This window comes from Falco rusticolus, chromosome 2 (genome assembly GCF_015220075.1).
Source record: "Falco rusticolus isolate bFalRus1 chromosome 2, bFalRus1.pri, whole genome shotgun sequence".
Classification (NCBI taxonomy): domain Eukaryota; kingdom Metazoa; phylum Chordata; class Aves; order Falconiformes; family Falconidae; genus Falco; species Falco rusticolus.
In genome coordinates this window covers 70,668,943-70,693,996 of record NC_051188.1, presented here as the reverse complement: position 1 = coordinate 70,693,996, position 25,054 = coordinate 70,668,943, and the positions used below count along the sequence as shown (strand labels likewise).

The 25,054-nt window shown below is 37.0% G+C and overlaps 1 protein-coding gene across 5 annotated transcripts in view; it reads right to left on the bottom strand.

Annotated features, from left to right (window-relative positions):
• Positions 1 to 1,623: 1,623 nt before the first annotated feature.
• VWA3B (von Willebrand factor A domain containing 3B) overlaps positions 1,624 to 25,054 on the bottom strand; it is a 74,004-nt gene continuing 50,573 nt past the window's right edge. For 4 of the 5 annotated variants that reach the window (XM_037376076.1, XM_037376077.1, XM_037376078.1 and 1 more), the window contains 7 exons: positions 22,994 to 23,210; positions 15,273 to 15,390; positions 14,306 to 14,430; positions 13,016 to 13,153; positions 12,400 to 12,494; positions 7,780 to 8,018; positions 1,624 to 1,987 (listed from right to left, as the gene is read on the bottom strand). In XM_037376076.1, coding sequence (XP_037231973.1) covers positions 1,749 to 1,987; positions 7,780 to 8,018; positions 12,400 to 12,494; positions 13,016 to 13,153; positions 14,306 to 14,430; positions 15,273 to 15,390; positions 22,994 to 23,210 — 1,171 coding nt within the window. In that variant the 3' untranslated portion in view covers positions 1,624 to 1,748. The remainder of the gene's footprint in view (positions 1,988 to 7,779; positions 8,019 to 12,399; positions 12,495 to 13,015; positions 13,154 to 14,305; positions 14,431 to 15,272; positions 15,391 to 22,993; positions 23,211 to 25,054) is intronic. The other variant, XM_037376079.1, reaches the window with a different exon arrangement.

Genomic DNA, 25,054 nt, shown 5'->3' with positions numbered 1-25,054 from the left:
CCTATGTTAAAAAGCCTGGGCTCCGAACAACCCCAGCTTAGAATAACCTTTCTTGAGCAGAGGAAACATCTTCTGTATTTCTGTCCCACGGATGGACATTATTTCCCCACATTTCTATGCAAAAGCCTCTCTAACAACATGCAGAAAATCTATGCTCAGCTGCAGAGATGTCCTTGCCTCACCGAATCATGGTTCTGCCAGGACCCTAGAGTCACTGGGTACAGCTAGCACAGCACCCGCCACTGCCATTTGAAATCTGCAGTAACAATGTCACACTCCAGGAGAACCAGGACAGCCAGACACCGTCTTGTAAGGTGAAATTGTCTCTATCACCCTTTGTTTAATCATGCAGCAATCTTTAATATTTGCTAATTCATTCAGAAAGATATGTGGAATGTAATAATACTGTAATATTAATCTCAGAATATCCTTACCTGAGAAAGACATCTAAAAAGAGAAGAATCAAAGTGTAGAGGAGATAATAAAGGAAAAAAAAAAAGAATTGAGGTATTACTGCTACATCAAAGCACAAGAATATCCTAGCAGTCAGACCGAGTTATAAATGTGTCATGTATCTAGAACAGAAAAAAGGTCTGTGATTAAATTGGCTACCATAAAAGCTGGAACTCCCCAAATATAAACATACCACTGGGTTACAATATATACACATGTATACTTTAATAGGTCATCTTCTGTTTTTATTTGGTTAAAAGTGTATCTTTTCAACTCCACTTTACTTCAAATGTAAAGATGAATACCTACATCTGCCTGGAGATTGCATAGGTACCTACAATTAAGCTCGCCAGAGTCTTTCATGTCTATTCATTCACCTTGATATGCCAAAAATATTAAGAATTAGTCTTCACCTTCTTAACAGAGAGCCCTAGGCAACCATACAACTGTGCCACCGCATCCACAAGACATACGTCGGTTGAGGTGAGCATCTTCGGTGCTAAACACATGACATCCCCCTGATTATGTGCCACTTCAAATGTCATGTCTTGAACAGTGAACATCACATTACATTTGTTAGATAGAGAAAATGAATCTTTATTTGGATGTGTTTTGGTTTTTTTTTTAACTGGGTTCAGTCACCTATCCATTATTTGGGAGCTAAGAGCAGAGATGTTCCTAAATGTGTCTAGGTGCAATTCCTGCTTTCACTTATAATGCCATAAAATAGAAGCAATTCCTCTTCCTTCAGGGTAGCACTGGCTTTATATCAAATGTCACAGAGAGGAATTCAGCCCTTGGTCTCACTTTGTGTTACCAAGAGGTTAGTCTTTGGGGGCAAAGTGCCTCATCTGTGTTCTCATGGGACAGTCCCCATCAGTGGAAAAGCTTTAGGATAAATCCATATAGAAGTCAGAACCAGTGGAAAACTGGGTAAGCTCCCTGCACCAGGTCTTCCCAGTTGCCTTACAGACTGAGGCTGTGAAAAAGGACTTTTAGAAAAAGGTATTTCATAAGAAAGACCCACAGTTAAATCAAATAGGTCTACTGCAAAAAAGATACTCTGACAAATAAAATTTTCCATTCTCTTCTCATATTGATACTTTCCAGTGCACAGCTGAACCTCTGACACTCTTTCACACCTCCAAAGTAAGTCTGCAAAATCATAAATAAATTAGCATTAACTAGTCAGTTTATTTTTGATTCAAGGAATGAAAATTCACAGTTACAGGTGTTAAGAATCTTTCTGATATGCAGCCTCATGCATTCCTCATAAGCTCTTTCACGGTGCACCCTTAATGCGGCTTCCTTTGCTCTGCGCAGTGGTGCTGAGGTTGTCTTGTCAATCCCTGCTGCTCCATGTTGACTCTAGTAATTCTGGTAACGTTTCTTTTACCAAGCTCTGGAGAATCTTCTACAGCAGGACTGTGCAAGCAACAGGGATGCTTTGGTGGGCTGGGAGTTGAAGTGTTTGGCGACTGCAGAGTTTGACTCCTTGATAAATGCCAGGATGATGACATGGAGAATGAAGATGCTAGGAGAGAACAGGTACTCTTTAGCGAGAGAAAATATTGACCCACCATGAGCTTGGATATAACAGTTCAACACCCTCCCAAACACCCCCCCTGAAATTTATGATGGAACAAATGACTCCATGACTATGGTAACAGAGCGATAGTCTTGTGTAAAGAGGCTTTTCGCTACTTTCCTTTTCGCTTTCATCCTCACAAGTTCAAACCAGTCTCCTTTTTAGGTATTCTCATTTACTAAGCTTGCAGCTCTTGTTATTCAAAATGCATCCTTTGTTCTTATTTTTCTTCAGGAATCATCTTCCAGACACTGCTGGGGACAGGTTCCAGGCTACACGGACCTTTGCCTGACCCAGTACAACCATGCTTACCTCCTCTGGTTTGCTATTAACTATACTGTGCCACTGAAAAGTCACTTTTTACAAACATATCAAATGAGAGCAGCCACTACTAGGCACCCTCCTGGCACAAAATGATGACAATCATAATGAATGAATGGCAATAAACTGGAAGCTGGAGGGAAAATGAAAGAGAATAAAATAGGAAGAAACAAAGTAAAGTTGTATATTTTGCTTCACATATTTCTTTAGGGGGGGGATTTTTTGGTTTTCAATGATTGTATAAGAAACACTGGTGTAGTAGAAAACTAAACTGTGAGAGGCATCCAAAGACTAAAGATATGATATGCAAGGTGGGGAAGCAACAGCACAGACTGAGTACATAGAGAGTAAAATAATTCAGTATGATTAGTTTTAGGAATGCAAATCATCCATAGCTACCACTGAAAACTCGGAAGCTGAGGGTTTAAAAATCAAAAGCATGCCTTTGAAAATTGTCTTACAAATGCACAATGTCAGCACTTAGATACACAAAAGGAATATTGTGATTCTTCTTGGGCACCCTAAAAGACAGGAATCTGGAGTTCCTCTGTGTGAGGGTCAAGAAATTTCTTGACTGTATCCTATAAGCTGACAGTATCTGTCTGCAGTACAAAACCACTGCCGGACTAAAATACTGAAAGGTATTGTGGCCAGGCAGCTGCCTTGGATAAAATGAAAGCTGCACTGCTAAATCAGTGTTCACCGTCACACACAATTCACAAACTGTTTATTTTCTTTACCCAATGTATGTGCCTTCTATATACCTTCCCAAGCTGTTGAAAGAAACCATTCTGGTCTTGCTTTTAGAATCTGGAGAAAATTGCCCTTCCTCCTGCCCTCAGATACCCCAACACATGCCTTCTGCACCAACAGAACTGCATTGTCTTCCCTTGCATGTCTCCATGTTTCACTCTTTACGAGGGAAGAGATGGAAAGTTTAACACGCTTGCCTCTTTGGATGAGTGGGCAACCCTGCCAGAAGAGAGAGTCATTTGGGCCAAGTTGCAACATGGTATAAACAGAAAAACAAAATCTAAATCTGCAGGCTGTTGGGGAGCCCTTAACAACACACAGCTGCAGTAAGGGACAGATGCAAGCATAGCTGAATTGACATCAACTGCTTATTAAACAAGCCATGACCAACAGATGGGAACACTGCTTTATTAAGACAGCCTTCTCCAAATGCTGAATGAACTATCTGGGAAATGAGACTGGAAAACAAATGGGTGCTAAAAATGTAGAATCCTACTGTGGGAACCCAGCCAATCCACTAGACAGCCAGGTGCCACAGCTGTTACACTCTTGAACCCCATTCAGAGGAACCAGATTTGCCACAGAAAAGGATAGAAAACGATAATTTCCAAAGGTCTTCCAACTGCCCCATATTGGCAGTTACACTAATTATCAGTGCGATTGATTCAAGTCACAATCTCATTGTAAATTAAAAAGGGGATTTGGGCTCTTTTAGCTATGATTTGTGAATGCATCAGGCAATGAAGTCTATTACTGTGTATCATACCTGTACTTCACTCTGAATTGTTTAGTTTTTTACTGGATCACCATTTTGGTGAAAATCAACAAGGAAATTGTGTGAAATGAACATTGATTTTAGGCACTATGAAACAGAGAGAAGACTAGAAAAACAGGGAGAGGAATTTTTATGTAGAAACAAATACATGTTCTTTAAAGTATCTATAAAAACAATTATTGCAATAACCAATGACAGATCTTCGTGTACTTGTGATCTTGTTCAATCAAATAGTATTATTCGAGTTACCTAAACAAAGAATTAGACCACTAACGTCAGCAGGAATTTGCCAGGACCTCATTCACTCTCTTATAAACACACAGAGCATCCTGTCGTGGTTTAACCTCAGCTGGTGACAGTCCCACGCAGCTGCTTGGGTTGGGCTTACATATAAGCGGGTGGGTTGAGATAAAGACAGTTTAATAGGTAAAGCAAAAGCCATACACACAAGCCAGGTAAAACAAGGAATTCATTCACCACTTCCCATGGGCAGGCAGGTGTTCAGCCATCTCTAGGAATGTCGGGCTTCATCATGCGTAATGGTGACTTGAGAAGACAAACGCCATCACTCTAAATGTCCCCCCTTCCTCCTTGTTCCCCCAGCCTATATACTCAGCATGACATCATATGGTATGGAATATCCCTTTGGCTAGTTCAGGTCACCTGTCCTGGCTGTGTCCACTCCCATTCTCCTGTGCCCCTCTAGCACTCGCTGGCAGGGCCCAAGAAACCAAAAAGTCCTTGACTTGGCATAAACATCACCCAGCAACAACTAAAAACATCCATGTGCTATCAGCATTGTTCTCACACCAAATCCAAACCACAGCACTGCACCAGCTGAAACCAGGGCAGTAACACAATAAGAGCGGCAAGCATACACATTAAAATAATAACGTGTTAAATGTAATAGTTCTGGAATAAATAAGACAAATTTACACATTGCCACAGTAATGAAGCTAATATACACTAAATATCTAACATGATTACTTAACCTTTATTCACTTCTGGTTTTTTCCCTGACTGGGAGCAACAAGAATGTGTTGTTGACAGTTCCTCATAATCAGGGATATTTTAGCTGAGCCCAAATCAAACCACATACATTCCATTCCAAAATGCTGCATTAATTCAGAGGACCCACAGCTCTGTGGAAATATAAGGCTTCATGGAAACACAAGGCTTCTTCAACCACCTATATAAGTGCCATGCAGCTGAATCATTATCTTGGAGAGCACAAAAATCTGTCTCTATACTGGGCAATGCTCCTTCAAGTTCAGGAGAACTTACTTCCTCATATAACAGATGAACATACAAATGAAAGCAGAACCGTAGGAAGTGTTGATTAACACATGGAGTAGTTACAAAACACAGCCCAGATTACTAAAAAAATATGTATGTATCTGGAGAGTTCATAAGAAGTGACAACACAAACCTCTGGAATGATAATGTAGGAATTGCTGATGGCATTAAATGCTTTTGACACATTATACACCTACACACATAGGGAAAACCATTGCGTATAAATATGAAGAAAAAGCCTTTACTTCAGGCAAACAGATCAGGGCTACTGAGCTTTTTTGAAAGTTAAAAGATATCCAAATTATTCAGGTATTTGATATTACAAGGAAAAGGCTATGTGGCAGGACTATGCATCTTTCAGATAAACCAGATCCCAGTTTAACAGGCTGCTTTTAGAAATCTTGAAAAATTAAGTATAACTTAGTTACTGTAAAAGGTATTTAGGTACCAAAGTTATTAGTTTTAACTATTTATGGTATTTACAGGTATTCAAAACAGTTATCTGAGATGCTGACTATTTTTAAAAAAATCTGCCATTGTTATAAACAATCAAGAAATAATGAGGTAAACATTGAGGAAAACAATTAGTAGGAAAATCAGATAAGCGGTCACTCTGATGAACATTGGCATGTCTAGTGTATGAAGGGCAATAACTAAGATTTCAGGGTTATGTAGGTGTCTGAAGATGAAAACAGGGTGTTGCAGCTCATACATACTTTGGCAATTTAGGCTCCAGCCTAAATATATCCAGCCTTGTTTGAACATAATGAAAACTCCGTGAAGGGAAAATGTACTATTAGATACCTGATATTTTTAATATCTGGTTCACAGAGACTAACTGAGCCATTCATTAGGACAATAGAGCTTTCCAACACTTCACCTATGTTATTCAATACTTAATCATGTCAATATAATTAAATATGACTACTTCTGAGGGTAAGTGTTAACCTGTGTAGGCGAATTTCACAGATCTGGTGCTCAGCATATATTGGACTGCCAAACAGTAAGTGTAAACTGACAGTTCATACTAGACCCAAAACTTGGGCAGAAGGAAAAAACAATGCCAGGCAAATTTGGGTTTTTTGTTCCCTTCACTCTTTGAATTGAAATCCAGTTCAAACAGATGTATGTCAGGGGTCAAGTAATACATTTGATATAATTTTAAAAATTATATACACAAAATGCTATGCAATAATTAGTACAGTTTGAAAATGGGACAAATCTACACCCAAAGAGGACAAATACACAATCACATTCAGAAACTGGATAAAGAGATAGCTGATGAAACCCTGTGAGGATGACCACATAGTCTTATTTAACATCTTCATCAGCTCTCTGACTTTCCCCTTTCTGATAAAACACAGAAGGATATGTAAACAAAAATATACTTAAGCAAAAAAAAGCCATGTCCAATGTCCACACTGTCATAAGAGGACAGGGTACCTTCTTTAGCATGTTCAACCTGCATACCACCTCAAAGTCTGCTTAGAGTCTTGATAGAGTACTATGAGATTGCTTGGTAAGTCAAGGCAGGATTCAAGTGCATAGATAGCCACTACTCCAGTTTAATCTTTCCTTAAACCTGCATGGAATCAGTAACAGGACTTGCTGATCACATTAGCATTAATTCACATTTACTCAGCATCTGCATCTCAAGATGCCCAAGAGGGAGGAGTCTGGGATAACTGAGCATTTCCAGTGAAGTAGCCCTACCTGTGGAAGCCATGGTCTCTCACACAGCTACGGGACAAGCCCAGCACCTCTGTTTTCATATAATTCTGATCATCATAATGCCCATTATAAGCAATGTAAATGGAATTTCCAGACAATCTTTAAAAGATGAGTGAGAACACAGAAGGAAGGTTCAGAGGCACCAAATCAAGTTGATATACAAAATGATGATTGAGTGAATCTATAATCCACTACTTCTGGAAGCAAATAATTAATAAGGATGTTGAGAACATGTTCAAAATAGTAGGTACAACTAGCAGGTATGGATAAAAATCCTCTTATCTTTCCACTGACAGTAGGATCTTTAAAATGACGAGCTGACTGTGGCACGTAATGGCACAGCTACACTACCTCAGGTCTCTACTGCAGAGTGACAGCAAGTATAGATACTGATGTCAGCTTTAACTGACCGAGCTCAGACACTAAAAGCAATTTAACCTCTGAAGCATTGAGTTCCATATGCAATAACTTAATGCCTGCAATAGAGACATACCTCTAATGTAACAAGTAACACTAGAGGGACTGGAATATATACTCTGCTTGCTAGCAGGTGCTAAGGTTGGTGAACGTTGGTGTTACTGCATCATCACTGCTACTACAAATGTTAGGGAAATTGAGGTAGCTATGCCGGAACATGCGTTATTCAGTTCTTTCTTTGTTGTGGAAACACATACTGAGAATGATCAGTGTGAAGAATAGTTTCCAAAGGAGGTGAAAGAACCTCATCACATAGGAAATGGGAAAGCAAGCTGGTCTAACACCTAGAAATGCAGAAACCTGGTTCCTTGTGTGGGGATAACTGAAGGCCCATCAGATCTGTTTAATGCCTAATATTTATAATTTTCCAGAGCTACTTCTTTACCTCCAAATTCTTCTCCACTGCTAGGCAGTGAATTTCTTCCTCTCTGTTTCACTTCCCTTCTGGAGACAAACAAAAGATCATCACAGTTGGACATCCTGTCCCTGGGATGTCTTTCATCTATTGGTCTCTTCTTTTTCTTTTTTCCCCTATCTTCTTTCACAATACTTTTCTTTGCTTCTTCTCCTCCTTCATCTTCTACAGATGAGTGAGAATAGGGCTTTGTGGTCTCTCTGTCCAGGCTAGAAAATTAGAAAGGAAACACACTAAGCTATAAGCGCACATAACGAGCCATTTAAAATTCTTTTTTACATGACATAGATTTCACCTTTTTCCACATCTCACAGTACTGAAAAGAGAAGGGCTTATCACACTTCTGACCATTTGACAGGGCTATAAATATCTTACAATTTAGTTGCCCTTTTATTTATAAAATCAGTAAAGATTAGCCTAAAACAGGGCTCTGGCCCCTAATTCTCTCTACCTCTTACAACTCAAAAATGAATTTGGGCAGTAATTGTCTTTTGTGGCCCCAGAGCACACAGTGTTTTACTTTGCATATGGAATTCATTAGTTACATTTGCAGAGTGCCTGTTCTGCCATAATTCCTTCTTTCCACTGTGATGGCAGGAAACCACCCCAAACATATGCTAGCATCTGATATTAAAATGATGAGAGCTATATTAGTACTTCTAAAGATTAGTGGATTAAGCATGACGCCTAGTACACACCACATGAACATCAAAAGACAATCCCAAAGAACCTAGAGCTGACGAGCTATTGTAACACATCTATGTGCACCAGGGACTCCCTGTCAACAGGGAAGCATGGGCTATCCCTTTTACTTTTTTCCTTCTACAAGATTCAGCATACAAAGAGTTTCTCAAAAACTCAAAAAGAGTTTCTAAAATCATATTACATGCAAATTTTTTGTTTCCTTTCTCATTAAATGATGCTTCTACTTTGTTTCTGTCAACAAAGTCAGCATGTTCTCATTAGAACCCATGAACAATATGCTGAACTATTCCCCTCTAATAAGTGTGACGTGGGAGGTAGGAATCTATTTTAGAATATAATAAATAATGTTTCAGTGGGGAGCACACTTCCATGCCCTCTAAAAGGTAGGGGGTCTAATGGAAACTCTCTCAGTCTGGGCTGGAGCACTGCTATAGCATTGCTAATATTAGTAACTGATTAACGGGTAACTAATGAAATACAGTTGTGTAATGGCTTTGAATGTACACCTTGGCATAAAAGGAAAACAGTCATTCAAAATGGCATGGCAGTTACATGAAGAAACAAATATAAAGTAAAACCATGGCCAGTACCAGCTTTTTGTGATGCAGCCACTGAGTTAACATAGTCAATGCCCAGAAGAGGATATTATGTATGTCTATATGATAATAAAGTGACATGTTAAGCAGCAAGAAAGGAAAGAGTTTTCTCTTTACAAGTATGTGGCTTTACAGGGAACTCAAAGCCTAGCTGAGAATGTTACAAGCAAAAGACAAACATTCTGAATTAGTAAGCACATTGTCAGGGACTGCCTACTCAAATATTGCAAAGTAATTTACTGTAAAGTGGTAGATCCAAGAAATAGGAGACTTAAAAGACTCAACTATAAAAGCTCTATAGTAACCAGGCTTCTATCGTTAATTCTTGGAAAAGACACTAAAAATTCAGCAGAACCAGGTATGACACATCACGTGGAAAAAGACGGGGAGAAATTTAATGCAGTAGATGATGGAGTTGGGAATGTGCAAAAGAAGGTGGTGTGATTCTGGCAGCAAACTGTGGAATATTGTGGATCAGTAGTGAGCATCAAGGTTTTTATTGGCATGCCAATGCTTTTCCATCTGGGTACCTGGGGGTTAGGTCTATGTTGCGTATATGCTAAAATTCACTATTTATGTAGTTTATCCAATGCCAACAGAGAACCCTGGGAATCCCAAAAGCTCAAATATGTCTAGTTCAGGGCTTTAAGTAGGTATCTAAGTTAATCAAGTCTGAGTTTCAGATGCTTAACTCTCTTCATCATTTGTTATTAGCTGCTTTACACATTTCACTGCACTCCGTACTATAAATCTCAACATTCAGTATACATCCATGCACTAGCACCTAAATCCCACTGTCAGAGCTGCCAAAAGCTCAAGTGTTACTGCTCTGAGTTCCACAGCATCCCTTTGTGTATCTGGGCCTTGGAGTGCTTAATACACTAGCAATCAGATGTAAGTAATAGCATCTGAGAAAATGTTGTTTGGAGGCACTTCTCATGTTCCTTTAATGGAAGTAATTCGAGGACAATCCAAATAGTGCTATCCTCAAAGATAGAGACATTTTTCAGTAAAAACATTGTCATTTCAAATATGGTGGTTTGTTTCTAAAATCTACAACAGCTGTGAGAAAAAGCAGAAATGAAGTAGTGAAAACTTCAGACCTTAAAACAACTGTAAGACATTATATGCTCAATCATTATGATTACAAAATTTATGCTCTATTCCAGGCCATGCTAAAAACTGGTTTAGGTTGGTTTAAAGGGGGTTAAATGGATGCCTTAACTGAGAGTCCATTATTTTGTGCTGTGGTAACAATATTATTTGGAATATTTTATTTAGATTTCATTAATTTAATTTCAGTCATCTACTATACAAACTGGCCAGTGCATTTACAAACAAATCAGTGTTTACTAGATTGAAACAGTATATAGAAATTTACAAATGTGGTTTGAATATGCAGTTTCACATACTATTTTACCCAGAGAGCTGCCAGATTTGATATCACTTCATCTAAAATGTAGGTCTAATGAGTACATTTATTTCTTGCTTGCAAAAATTTAATACATTCATTCCAGTAAGTTCTCCAAAGAATTCCATAACTCAATTTTCTCATCATTTGTGCATAACAATGCAAGTCAGCTTGCCAATAACATCTCTTTGGAGAATGAATATTTGATATTAAAGCACTCAGTCATGAAGGAAAGCATGTAGAATGAAAGATAGTTTTACAGATTATGCATTTAGTCACATCTTTTCTTAATAAGGTACCTCATTTAGAGTATAATCCAACTCAGTGGAAGGGAAACTTCCACTGATTTGGTTGGAACACAGCTCAGCTACATACTTGATTCTTTTCAACTGGTTGTGTGCATTAAGTAGGAAACTGTGGTCTTCAGGTTTGCTTTTTGGTGAAAAGAAGCTGACATCATGTAGTTGATCTGGCCTCGAAAAAGGCATTGATATACTTGATGTATTTCCAGATTTGGAATTCTGATCAGTAAAGTGGGGGTATTAATTTGTTTATGTGTTGTGGCTGCAAGCTGGCAGAAAAGTGAGTTTCAAACTGTGCTGGAATCACTACTAGAAAATGTGTGGGAAACAGGGCTTGAATCAGCGCTGCTTTTTTGTTCCATCATTCTCGGGGAATCCATATATCAGCCTACAACTGGTGCCCTTGCCCATCATTTTTAGGTGTAATCTTTAACACTGATCTTAATATTAGAATATTTCAATAAAAATGAAGTACTTCTGAACTTGCCTTTAAAGGTGGGATTTGTCTTGTTCATGCAACCTCTTGGGAAGAAATCTCCCATGACAGAGAAGATACAATTCTTTGGCAGCGGTGCACATACTACATTGACATACATGGAAAAGGAAACCCTTCAGTCTAGAATCCCTAAAGGATGTCAAGGCAGATGGAAGATTCAGAACAAAAGTATATGTTTCCTCACACAAAATGTGAAACTGTACAACACCTTCTGGGAAGAGGCTATGGATGTCAAAAGTTTACATGGGTTCAAAAAAGTAACCTCATGAATTTGTGGAAAAAAATCCATCAAGGCTGTTTAATATGGAGACTCCAACTCTGCTTCAGAAAATCCTTAAATCACAAACTTCTGGAGTCTGGGAATGTATTCTGGAGTAATATCCCTAGATGATTGTTCTGACCTTATTCTACTTCCTAAGATTTGCTGTTACTAGCTGTCAGAGATTGTTGGTGCTCTGAAGGTCAATACTAACAATTCAATGTTATTTCAAATGGATTAAACTATAACTTAATACAAGATGAAAAAGTAAACACCACTTGGAACCACTGCATGTTCAGCATGCACTTCACATGAGAAAAATGTTACCCCTGAGGTACATAATTCTGCAGAAGTTAAGTAAGGGCTCATTCCTGCACGGTGTCCCCATCATTCTCTAGATTTAAGCCCAGTAGAAGATTCAGTATCTTAGAAACAATTTGCAATTTAATGCATAGTTTTATATCTCAACAGATGTCTTAAAAGAAAAGTAAGATCTACAATTAAAAGAAACTCCATCTTACCTTCCAGCAATCCTCTAACAGCTTCCTGGGGCTAAGCTTCAAAAATTATCACATGCCCCCAGTGTCACCAAAATGAAAATAGGGCAATACATTGCCAGATAATAAAATGAAGACAGTTAATGCTCTTCTGTTTGATATGCTTGTGGGTCGAATCACTTGGTTGCATGTGTACAGCAAGGCAGTTCACAACTGTAGCTAGGGTACTACATATGGAAATCTGACAGCATAGTTCAAGCCATAGGGCAACATTTAGAATTCATCTAAAATATTTTTTGCATCTTTCAGTTCAAGCATACTCACGTCATATAATCCATTTGCAGCATTCTTATGTACTGACAGGAAAAGGCATACTTATTCTGGCTGATTTTAATAAGCCCACTTCTTACACAGTGTTCCTGCAACAACACAACATTTGTCTAATTTAAATCTAAATCTGAGAAACTATGAAGATACTTACGTATAAAAAGTCAACTGTTTTAATGTGACTGTAATCAGCCTTTAAATGATGAAGATAAAAGTTTCAAGTACAAAGTACATGTTCTTAACATGTGCTATGAAAATTGCACAAAATTATCATAATGGCTTACAAACAAACATAATGAAATGAAGACTATACTGACTGTGATAAAACTCCCTATGTTTCTCATTTTATCAGCATGGAACTCGTGAAAGCCACCAAATGGATTATAGAGGAAAAAACAGAGTATGATTTAAGAATAAATTATCCTACAGATTTCTTGGTCTTGTTTATTATATGAGCTCTTCACTGAGTCCTGAAATCTGATTTACTTTGTTTAGCTGGAGACAGGGATTGGGACAGTGAGCTCATTAGCCTAGAAAATTGCATCTGTCTCATCAAAAACAGAACAATGGTAATACCATTGCCAAATCGGTATCATCTTTTAGGCTTACTTACCTTCCTGTTGTTGAACATCAGAACTGTGTAGAGTTTGTCCCCCGTTTCCACCCTCTTTGGTGTTGCTATGACAATGGCAGGCACATAATGTTCATTTCCTGTCTCTGTCCCAGTTCTGGCAAACACATAGTCTCCAACCTGCACATCAGGAAAACACTGGTTTGCAAGAACCATGTAACTTGTGAGTTTTACGAGACATAAAAGGTAGATATTTTTCCATGAACCGTCATTCTAACATATTCCCATGCTTTAATATGGATCTTTAAAAGAAAAGAAGAGCCTCATTCTTTCATGTACTGATCACTCACAATTTCCACTGAATCAGGGAGAGAACACGAAGGAAAAATAAAGGACAGAGCCCTACTAAATGTATCAGGACTCAAATAGCAAGCTGAACTGAATGAGGAAACTCTTATAACTTTTCACTCCCTTGGACTTTGTGCAAATTTATATGTTTCTAATAAGCTTTTAAACCAATCTTATGAATTTTAGAGAATTCCATATATAACTGACTTAAAATTATTTTTAAAATGAACGCAAAAGTCACAATTTTCTATGAAATTCTGCAGATCTCTTCTAGAGTTGGATGCTCCCCTTAGAGAATACCAGGAACTACCAGATCAGGATTTGCCTCCATTTCAAACAGAAAAAAAGGCATGTCTCTAGTTTTAAGTTTAACAAAGCAGCTATAAAAATGCTTCATGTATTCAAAACAGCTGTATCCATTCTGTATCCTTTCTGTATCCATCATCTCTCTCATGTGTAAAATAAGAAACACCTGAAAAAACAACTGTGATTACAGATAGTCAGTTGATAAATTTTAAATTAAAACAGAAATGGAATAATTTTTTTTTTCATTATTGTTATTTGCCTTAGTATAGGGTTATTTGGATTTAAAATATGCTGTGAAAAACAAATGTTTACAACCTGCTGTACATCACATTGTATATAAAAGTCTCTCCTTGATTTGTAATCTATGTACTAGGAAACAATCATTCTGCTGGTAAATAGCTCACCTTTCTTCTATAGACAGGCAAATATTCACGTTTTATAAAGAAAGTAATATAGAATTCTAATAAACAAGGGAATAGGATTACAACGAAAAACAAGCTCCAAACAAATGAAAAATAGCACGTTGAAAATAGCACAATATTACTATCACTAAAAAATCTTCTTTAAAATAAATAATGTATTTAAAAGAATAAAAATCCTATCCTTTATTCTATGTATAACCAAATGAACAAAATTAAAAATGCATATTTGATGTCATAAAATAATACAATTTTTCACCTGCAGATACGGGCATGGCCTAGCACCTCCAACAGGTATAGTGAACTTCACAGGCACAGTCCAGGTCTCCCCATTGCTGAAGTCAACAAGTGCAGAAGTAGAACTGATACTCTTTACCATAGTTCCTAAAAACCACCAGAATAAAATATTCAAATTATTTTTCTTTTACCCCTGGTGGAATTTTTTTTTTTTAAATGCTATAGGCTGTCACACATCACAGAGGTCAAACATGTCTATACTACACATTCTTCATTTTCATTTAACTAGGTGAAACTGTGCTAAGGCAATTGAGAAATATGTACCTAAAAAAACTACATAGAAGCTATTCTTAATAATGCCATAAAAAAAAAAATAAGAATTTTCAAGGCCAGGTCTGAAAATTGTAAGTTGATCAGGTGGGTGGTAATCGATATAACGAAACTATTACCACAGTTAAAAACATGGGATTTAAGAAAAAAAACACTAAAAAACACCAACAAACAAACAAACAAACAAAAAAGTAATGGTAACACAAAAATAAACATACACACGCCCTTTTTTTATGCAACAACTGAACAGCACAATGTTACCTACTAACCATTCAGGCTAAAAACTCAACAAAAAGGCAGAAGCATTTAGTGAATTCCTTGAACACACACAAAAGCTCAGCTTTTGCCAGACACACAACAGACACATTCAAGGGAGACATCAAAGAGGGATAGGTTGATACTCCTGGATACTCAGTTATTTAAAAGGATTTCCTTCCATACCATTCTTATATAAATGTATCATTGCTTTCTAACTTTACAAAAATGTCTTTTTTTAAATGCATATATGTGCATGCACGAGATATGCATTCATTTTTCATTAATATGCACATGTACTATTAAATCTGACTAAAGCAGAAGTAATAATTATGACCAAAACTAATGTTTTATTGGTACTAAGAAATTCTAAAAATATTTAAAATATGGACAAAAATATCTACCTGGATAATAAAATCCTGTGACGTCTGATCTTGCAATCACCTTTTGGCTTTTGTGAGTCACAAATACTTGGCCTTTTTGTCTTTTTTTAGACTTTAATTTCACGGTTTCTTCAAGTCTCTGTAATTTGATACAATTATTTTTTCCACAACAGCTAAGTCAGTTGGCCTCAATCTATCCTTTGGAATTAAAAATTTAGGCAATGTAATGTTATGGTCTCTGCAGATAATTCACAGTAAACTAATTATTTTAAACGTTCAGAATCATTATAAACAGAGGAAGCAATGCCACAGGAAGTACTCATGGATAAGACCTAAGAGTTTTCACTATAAAATCATGCTTCTCATGGTCATAACAATACATATATTTTCAAGTGTTCAAGCAGAAATTCACCTTGATGAATTATGACTCTGGCTGCCATTTTTGTAGAAAATTTTTTACAAAGTTGCACAATTCATAGTCAAGGATGAGGTAAGAAAAATCAATTGATTTTGCAGAATAAGTGAAGGTACTACACACATTCATTTTGTCCAGATAGGTGAATCTTCAAAGTAATCTCATTTTCATTAAAAGTGCCTCTCTGTATGGAAAGACTTGTTAAAAAAATCAAATATAGGATCAAAAAAATAATAATAAAAAAACCCAAACCAAACCAAACCAAAACAAAAAACCACAACCTTGAAGTATCTGGAAAAAATGTTTATTTTCAAACTATAAATGCAAAATTAAAATTTTCAGCAGTTTTAAAACATTCCATCTTAGCAAAATATTATACCACATTTTTCAAAACTGCAGCTGTTGATCATTCTGCCCTGCTCGTTTGGGTTCTTCATACACTACTTCTCCTCTTTGAGGGGCAGCTGCCCAGACTACAGCTCCTGTGACGTACCACAGCCAGACTGGTCACCAGAGCTTACTGCTGAATTGCTCAAAGCTAAGTCTGAGGGACCACGCACCGCATGGTGAAAATGGAAGTACCAGTGGGGCTGGCTGGCTGTGGGCCAGCTCAGCTCCTAGTTGACTCCAGTGACTGCAACTACTGGTAATGGAACCGGGAATGCAAAAAGCATGACAGACCTCACACACCTGAGGCAGGGGGCTGTGGGAAACACAGTATGTGAAAAATAGTCAGAGTCATAAATCACAAGTGGTTCTGTGTGAAAATACACTGTTGGGCCTTCTGAGCTTCTGTGCACTTGCCTTTACAGCCACCATATTCTTTTAACTTAAAGTCTTTTACATCTCACATTAACGTTTCATGAACTCTCAGTGTTATTTGTATTTAAATTAAATCATGTTCCTGAATCCCTTTTTTTCTAGAAGAAAGACTTTTATTCCCATTCAGGGCATCTCTCTTACAGGAAGTTTTGAGAGGATCAGTGTTTTATGTGGGTATGTCAGAATGTAAAAGAACACTTTACATTTTGCTTTCCTGAGAAAATTAAGAAAACTGATCATGCAAAAACCATCCTCTTTCTAATATTGAAAAGACCGTAATCCCAGTATTTTTACAAATACATTTGAATAATCCTCAAGAATAACACTAATTTATACTTACTACAACAATGGTAAATTAATTCTTGAAAAAGTCTATTCTTTTCTCCATATTGCTCACAATCATGTTTCTAAATATAAATCATATGCAAGTGCAAAGTTAAAACAAATGTTTCATCATTAATTTTTAAAACACATATTTATTAGCCTGCCTCAAAACCGATTTGCAAGCATTCATCTCCTACTAAGTTCTTTTGAATCATAAAAATACAGAGCTTGAAATCTCAAACTTTCTCATAGAACTACACACTGTTCTGAAAAACAGCCGTAACTCCTAAAAATCTCTGCTTACTAGAGTCTGCATGACCTGGTTCCTTGTCTGAACCATTTTTCTTCCTAAAAAGATATATTTGATTTTGATACTTGATTTTCCTTAACAGTCAATAATGACAGAAAAGATGGGAATAACTTTGACTAAACTGTTTGTTCTCAGTTTCACTATAACTATCACAAACTCTTTTTTTCTAATCTTCTACACAAAAATCACAACCAACCCTAAAAAAAGAGTCCTAAAACCAAGAACACACACACAAGAAAGGCAAAGAGATACTTTAAATGGGAGATATGTGAAGTTTTTCTAGTGTATTCTTTACCCCATAGAATATAAATTAAATCAACAGTTTTTTAAACTCAGTCTAAACCAGAGGCTCTTTGCAGAACTTAACTGACTACTTTAAGTACAACCTAATAAAGGTTAATTTGAGCACAGACTTACAGCTCCACAGATATAAAAAGGTATTTGGGTGAACCAGTTACTTAATTCCACAGGCTCCGAAGGGACAGCTGCTGCTGAATATTTATTATCAAGTAATTTGTAATGCTTGACTAATAACTTGGACAACTTCCAGCATTCTGCATTAATCCAAATATTAAAATACTAAAGACTGCGCAGGCATCCACAACGAGGATGTGTCCTGGTTTCAGCTGGGATAGAGTTCATTGTCCTCTTAGTAGCTGGTGCAGTGCTGTGTTTTGGATTTGGATAACCACTGATGTTTGTAGTTGTTGCTGGGTGATGTTTATACTGAGTCAAGGACTTTTCAGTTTCTTGGGCCCTGCCAGCCAGAGAGCTGGAGGGACATGGGAAACTGGGAGGGGACACAGCCAGGACAGGTGACCTGAACCAGCCAAAGAGGCATTCCATACCATGGGACATCATGCTCAGTATATAAACTGGGAAAAGGAGAAGGAAAGGGGGGACATCTGCCATTATGATGTTTGACTTCTGAAGTAACCGTTACATGTGATGGAGCTCGGCTTCCCTGGGGATGGCTGAACACCTGCCTGCCCATGGGAAGTGGTGAGTGAATTCCTTGCTTTGCTTGCATGCACAGCTTTTGCTTTACTTACCCTATTAAATTGTTCTTATCTCAACCCTCAAGTTTTACATTCCAATTCTCCTCCCCATCCCTCTGGGTGAGGGGGGAGTGAGTGAGCGGCTGCTGGTGCTTGGTTGCCAGCCAAGGTTAAACCACGACAGGATGCTAAGTCCTGCAGAATCCAGGTAGCTCAGAAACCTGGTCTAAATTCAAATCCATCTCTCCTTCCTCTCACATAGCCTTTAGGTGTTCAGTGCATTTGACCCACACACTGTCAGAGTGCCCATTTCTTGGATAGCATTCTCCAGTATTTTTATTATAAAAGAGCCCCACCTGGTTCTCAGGGATTTTCACCCTGTTTAGCTCTTCTTCTGTTGAAGACAATGCATTAAACCACATGAGGTGAAGAAGACTTTGTTTATGTCTGCCAATACATGCTGCATTTTTAAATTCCCTTTCAAAGAGATTAGGTTCTGTACTTTCCTACTATAAGTGAGAATGGATAGGAAGACTATCCACAGCTCTCCATGTATCTTGGCTCTGACTGGCTTTTCACAATCCTGACACCTCCAGAGCCAACCAACCACTGATTTTCCCAGGCTGTCAGTGCCAACAAGGCCATTTTCTGCAAAACACAGTTCCTTTTTATAAGAGAGCCTAACTTTTCATAGCTACACACCCTCTGTCCAGCAGGTTACTTCACTGATAACAATAGAAAACTTGACCAAACATTTCTAGGTAGTTACAACATTGTTGTTATTGTGCTATTTGGGATGTTTGTTTTCACTTATCTCCCTAAAGAGACAGAAGAACAAAGGCAGCAGATGCCAAACTGTTTAGGAAACACATGAATGCAAAAAAAGGTATCAACAGACATCAATCAGTGATCCTTAAACAGTGAGGAAGAATGAGGAGTGTAAGAAATAGGACAGCAGGAAATAGAAGAAACTTCCAAGGGAGATTCAGAATTTCCATTCTTGTAAATAATCAAATCTCAGCTATAAATATTTAATTAGGAATAATTAAATCAATTGTACATGAAATATATTTTTCAGAAAGAACAAGACTCAGCAAGCCACTAGAGGTCCCTTTCCACCCAAATAAACATGCTTTACAAAACACATTATGCTTATTAACTCTTTTAAGTTATTTTTAATCACATGGTGACCATTCAGCAGGGTCACAAACAAGCATAAGCCTTCCACTTTCCAGCTCATCCTAAGGGAAACACAGTACTTTTAGAAGTATGTTCTTAATGAGAGTTAATCCTTAGTAATGAATGCAGCTTTATTTCTCTGCAGAATATGAAGTCCATTCACACGCAGAAACAGAAATATTTAGTATGAGAGGAAATGTTCTCCATCACTCTCAAAGGCCAGATTATAACACTGGGGGAAAAAATACTTTACATGAAAATGTTACAGCCGTTAATCGAACACACCCAACTGTCCTGGAAGCTATCACGCTTGGAGAACAGTAATACCATGACTTCAGTATGCCTGAGGTTGTCTAATATTAGAGAAGTGGGTAGGGGATCCTAAATAATTCCTTTCACCAGGTGACATCATGTTGTAAACAGCTTTATAATTCAGTGAGAAAAAAAACCTAATAAAAAATTATGGCTGACTGTTTGCCTGACAATTTCAAAATAGAAAACAGAAACAGTATTTTAAGTCAAAGCAGTTACTTCTTAGAAAAAGCTAAAGTAAATGATACATTCCTCATTTTTAACATCTTTAGATGAAAGCTGAGTGCCAGACTGAAGAGAAAGATTTTTGTCAACCCATGCTTAAACTGTACAGCAAAAGGAACTGAGTAAACAGAGTAAAATACAGTCCACAATTAGCCCTCCAATTAGGCAATCATCAGTGTTCAGTGTTTCATATTTTGCCTGATAACAGCTAAATGTGTTGGCTCATTTCCCAAGGCATTTGCTTCTTGCCTCACTAGAGGTCTTCAGTCATCTCAAGGCCCTTTGCAGATGAAGGTCTACTTCATCCTCTTCCAACATGGCACTGGCATACCCTACCTTTGACAGGCATGTACAAACATAGCAGCCTGAACACAACTCCTAGAGAATGTCAGAGCACACAGGGAGGATAACCAGACCATCAATTCAGTTGCAGGCTTAAACAACAAGCTCCCATAGCAAGAACATCCAAAAAGGATTACTAAACCTTTTAAGAATTTGTGTAGATAAATAGGAAACCTTAAAAGTGGATTTTATATTGAATTTAGTGAAAGAAAATTAACAAAAAAATTAAAAGTCTGCTTTGTTGAATAGACTTCCAGGATAATTGTGATTTTTCTACCATCTCACAATGACAATTTTCATTCAGTGCCGTATCAGCTATTTCCTTCATGCAATATATTTCAGCTGACAGTTTATTTTTTTATACCCATTTTGTAGAGAGACATCACAGTTGGAAAAATCTCTGACTGCATTTTCAAAAGGCTCCCCATTTTTTTTCTGGGTTTTTTTTTCCACTGTTTTTTCAACCACATAAACAGAACTCTTAATTGCATCTGCATTTCTGCTTCTCACTCTTAAAGCCTTTCAGTTGCAGATTAGCAATTACTGAGGATGGTGCTGTGATTAGGCTCCTAAAGCAGGTTGACTCAGGATAAGTGATTGCACAATGTTAATCACATGTGTCTGAGAGCACACATTGGTTGTTTCAAAGCAACAGTAAAATTACAGTCACCAGATGAAACATGAACATGCTTCCGCTGCTCTTGCATTGGGACATTATATGCCAGAGGTAAATCAATAGTCCAAAGAAATGTATTAACAATCTAATATTTTCAGACTGAAGTAAAATTAATCAAGATCATCTGGTTTTTGAAGACATTAAAATGTTTCCAAATGTACAGTGTTAATGGAAAAAAATCCTTAAAAGCCATAGAAAACTGAATGAATATGATCCTTTCCATAATCACTTATTTTCATACATGGCCTGTGCTATCGTAATATATTCTGTTCAATTTAACACAAATAATTTTGTATAACTTATGTCATAGTATGTAAAAAGCCACAGCTCATCATGAAAACTGTTGTTGATCTTGGTGAAATGAGAAGTATATCTCAGTCAAGGAATATCAAATAAAAGATTTTTGGTATACTCTGGTGAGCAGAGAATATGGATACGTGGCATAATTTACAGTTGTAAATTCTAATTGTACATTTCCATTCATTGCTGAGAAGTCACAGTATAGGTTTGTACTGTGCTTATTTGAGTTTCACTTAGCTTACCCCTTCAAAATGATGTATTTGTGTGTGTGTATATATACATTTGTATACATCTACATGCATATGTCAGGGCAAAAAAGAACTATTATGGTCATTTGATTATTTTTCCTACATAATACAAAGAAGAGGACTTTCCTCAGCATTCACTGTAACTAGGCCAATCACACCTTCAAGTTCAAAGAGTAGTTTCCCTCACTCAATGATATAAAACAATGAACAAGAAAATTAATATATTAATATATCAGCTTTACGATTAATTCTCAGTTTGTTTTTACTTATTTTCCGTTAGAACTTAGAGGTCTGAGAAAATATTTTCTTTCTTGTTAATTTCCTGGAAAGCTTAATTTAATATTATCATAGCACTACTCTACCTAGACTGCCGCTCTCTAGAGGCAGCAGCACTCCCAGTGAGGTATTGTTTGCTGAAGCTTTTAGATGAAAAAAAATGAAAACAAATAAGAGAAATGGCTTGGTTTTTTTCAGAGGGAAGTACTTTGAATTTCAAAGCATCAATAGTGTATACAGAAACCTTTCTATTAGGGAAGATTCAATCGCTTCTAAAAACTTAAAAGTCTGTTTATCATTTCCCTCAGAATTCACACTCATATCCTGACAGTAAAACCATTAAGGTAGAATCAATTCATTTTCAAGAATGTTCTGAAAGAGCAAAAATAATAATAGGAGAATACATCATTGTGACCTAAGGTATGTTTTCTAACCATATATATCACCACAGAAAAAGCTAAAATGAAAAAGTATATTCTCTCTCCCAATAGGACAGCCTAAAATAATTTCTTAGCCTTATTTTTATACTTATTGCTTCACATATTTCTGTATGCATTTCATTTAATCTTTCAATAGTAATCCAAGTAAAATCAAAATTTCATCTGAGGGATTATATTGATCAAAAATCAGCAACTTCAATCACAGTATCAGAGTGGCTAGACTGCTTTCTGCTAATCTATTAATGGTGTAGAGAGAGCACTCTGGCTCTCCAGAAGTAGGTATCTATTTCAGAATGAGCTCCAGATGCCACTGATGCCATTCAACACTGTGAGATTAGCCATCAGTTCATGTATGCCTACATTTTATGGACAGCTAAATTTTAGGGTCTGAATATGAAGCTGAATCCAACCTCTTCATCTTTTCTCTTACAATAAAGATACCACAGAAAATTACAGTGAATTACTCCAACATTGCAAGACCTTTTAGTCCCGTTTATCAGATATTAACCCAACCACAAATCTTATGTCATAATTGCCTTTAATATATCTCTTCTTTCTCTTCTTTCGTATATACCTCTGCTGTCAGTGCAGAGGAGATAAAGACACTTTGCTCAGAATTGTTTCTGAGACGCGGCTCAATTTCTGTGTTTTTCTCATCTTCAGAACTTCTGCTTCCCCAGTACTTAAAAAAAATCATTGAAGGCTTGCTCTCTTTTTAACTACCTTCTTTCCTCTATCCATTTGTATCACGCTAATTTAGCATCACACTAAATGCCTACTTTATGATGGTAGGTAACATGCCATACTATAATCATAGAACAAAATTATTCCAGAAGCACATACTGAAGAGAAAAAAATCCCTTCCAATCTATTACCTTTTTGTTGTTCATGTGTGACTCTGAGCTTTTCTCAGTTTCCTTTTTGACAGCTTCCTGAAGATCAGAGGCTTGTTGTATATATTTTAATGCTGCCAGTATCTCATCTTCTAACAATACCACATCTTCATAGGAAATTGGCCATCCCAAATTCTCTAAAGCCTCCAGCAAAGCTTTTTTATGCTGCATATATTGGACTGGCCCATCCTCCTTAAATCTTAAAAAAATAAAATACAATTTAAAAGATTTGTGATTACAAGTAGGAAAAATTTTAATTTTAGCAGTACTTTACAAACAGAATCCCTAAGCACAAAGGCAGAAAAAAAAAACCAGCTTCACCCAGTCTATCTTCTTGTGTTTCATCCAGCTACTGTTGCGTTCAGTCAAACAATCACATCTGGCTTAACCGTATCTCAGAGAAAGACACCTACATGGCAATTCACCTGGCTGGGCGTAGATGTTTGGTGCCAATTTAGAGGTCCTAGAATACGTAAGGCATCGATAAGGAACTTGCAGATACAACTGAGAAATTGTGGAAATCCCTGGCCCTTCTGGAGCAGCAGCTAGGATGAAATGGCAAGCATCTAGACAACATAAAATGGCACCAGACACCTACTAATTGGCCTGATTTGCTACATCAGTCTTGTCTGGTTGCATAAAGAGATACTCTCCTGCTGTTTATTCCTCTGTCAGTCCTGCACTGCTCAATTTCACTCAGTGATCTGGACTTTGCTCCCATCCATGGTTCAGATTATGTCAGTGTCCACTAGACTAGAGAGCCAATTTGAAGCTACACCCTGAAGGTACTTATAAACCAAAAGATGAATTAGATACAGTCATCTTGTCAATAAACAGAGACAAACTGAACCCTCCAAAATCCAGAACAGGTAGAATTCTTCACATGTCCAATTGGAAATAACATCTTTTTAGTACTCAGAAAGTAGCTCTTTATAGGTCTTCTGTACAGCTTTGCCAACATTAAAAAACAACCATGAAACCTAGAACGGGGGAGAGTATTTAAGTGTCTGTCTAACCAACACATGCAACTACGGTGATGTCTACCATCTTGCTCTACTCTTTGTCACTGCTTATCTCTCTACTCCTCTAGGAACTGCTTTGTATTGAAATTAACATGAATGGTATAGTTATTTACCTAGATTTTGTTCTGTATTAACTGAATTCATTATTAATTTATAATCAGTGTCAAGTTAACTTATCTCCTGAGTTGGATCTCTCAACTGTTTTGAACACAAGCACAATATTACCAATTCTCTAGTAAATTTGAATCTCCCTAGTAGCTGAGATAACATTTTAACACACACTAATGAACCAGAAAGCTCCTCAACCGATTGTTTCAGGACCCCTGTGACCAAGTTAGCAGACTTTGTTTATTACTGTCTCCTTCCAGATCACCAGTTTTGAAAGTATGTTGTCATCTTTTTGTAATACATGAACATGACCAAACAAATTTTAAATTTATAAGATAAATAGATCAAATATTTCCATTTCTATGCATCAGTATTAAAAAAGTTAATATGACCCTCTAGCAACAGACTGTACAATTGCTGGGACTTTTTTTTCATTATATACATAATAGGTCATATGTTACCAACAATAAAATATTTTGGATACCACCCTGTCAATTTTCTATACTCTAAAACTCATTGTTTCTCAACAGACATCTATTTCCTTCTTTTTAATTATATGCTGTTCTTTTGTTTAACAGCCTTCGCTTCCTTTCTGCACCAGAACTGGGTTTTAGTTCTCCTTATCAATGATAGAACTGTATTTTTTGCTCATTAGCTTAAGTCTTCTTAAAAGCATTCTAGTTTTCATGCCCATTTTACTGCCTAGGAATATTTCATGCTCATTCACTTTTCATTAATTGATCTTCACTTTATTCTCTGAAGTAAACAGATGCTAACCTCACTGATGTCAGTCCTGTCTATACAGTCACTAGTTTTCTAAATCAGTATACAGAAATAAGCTAGTTACAGCAGTACAAACTTCCAGTGTGATACACAGTTCCAGCACATGCTGTAGCGGTGTTTATTATACCTT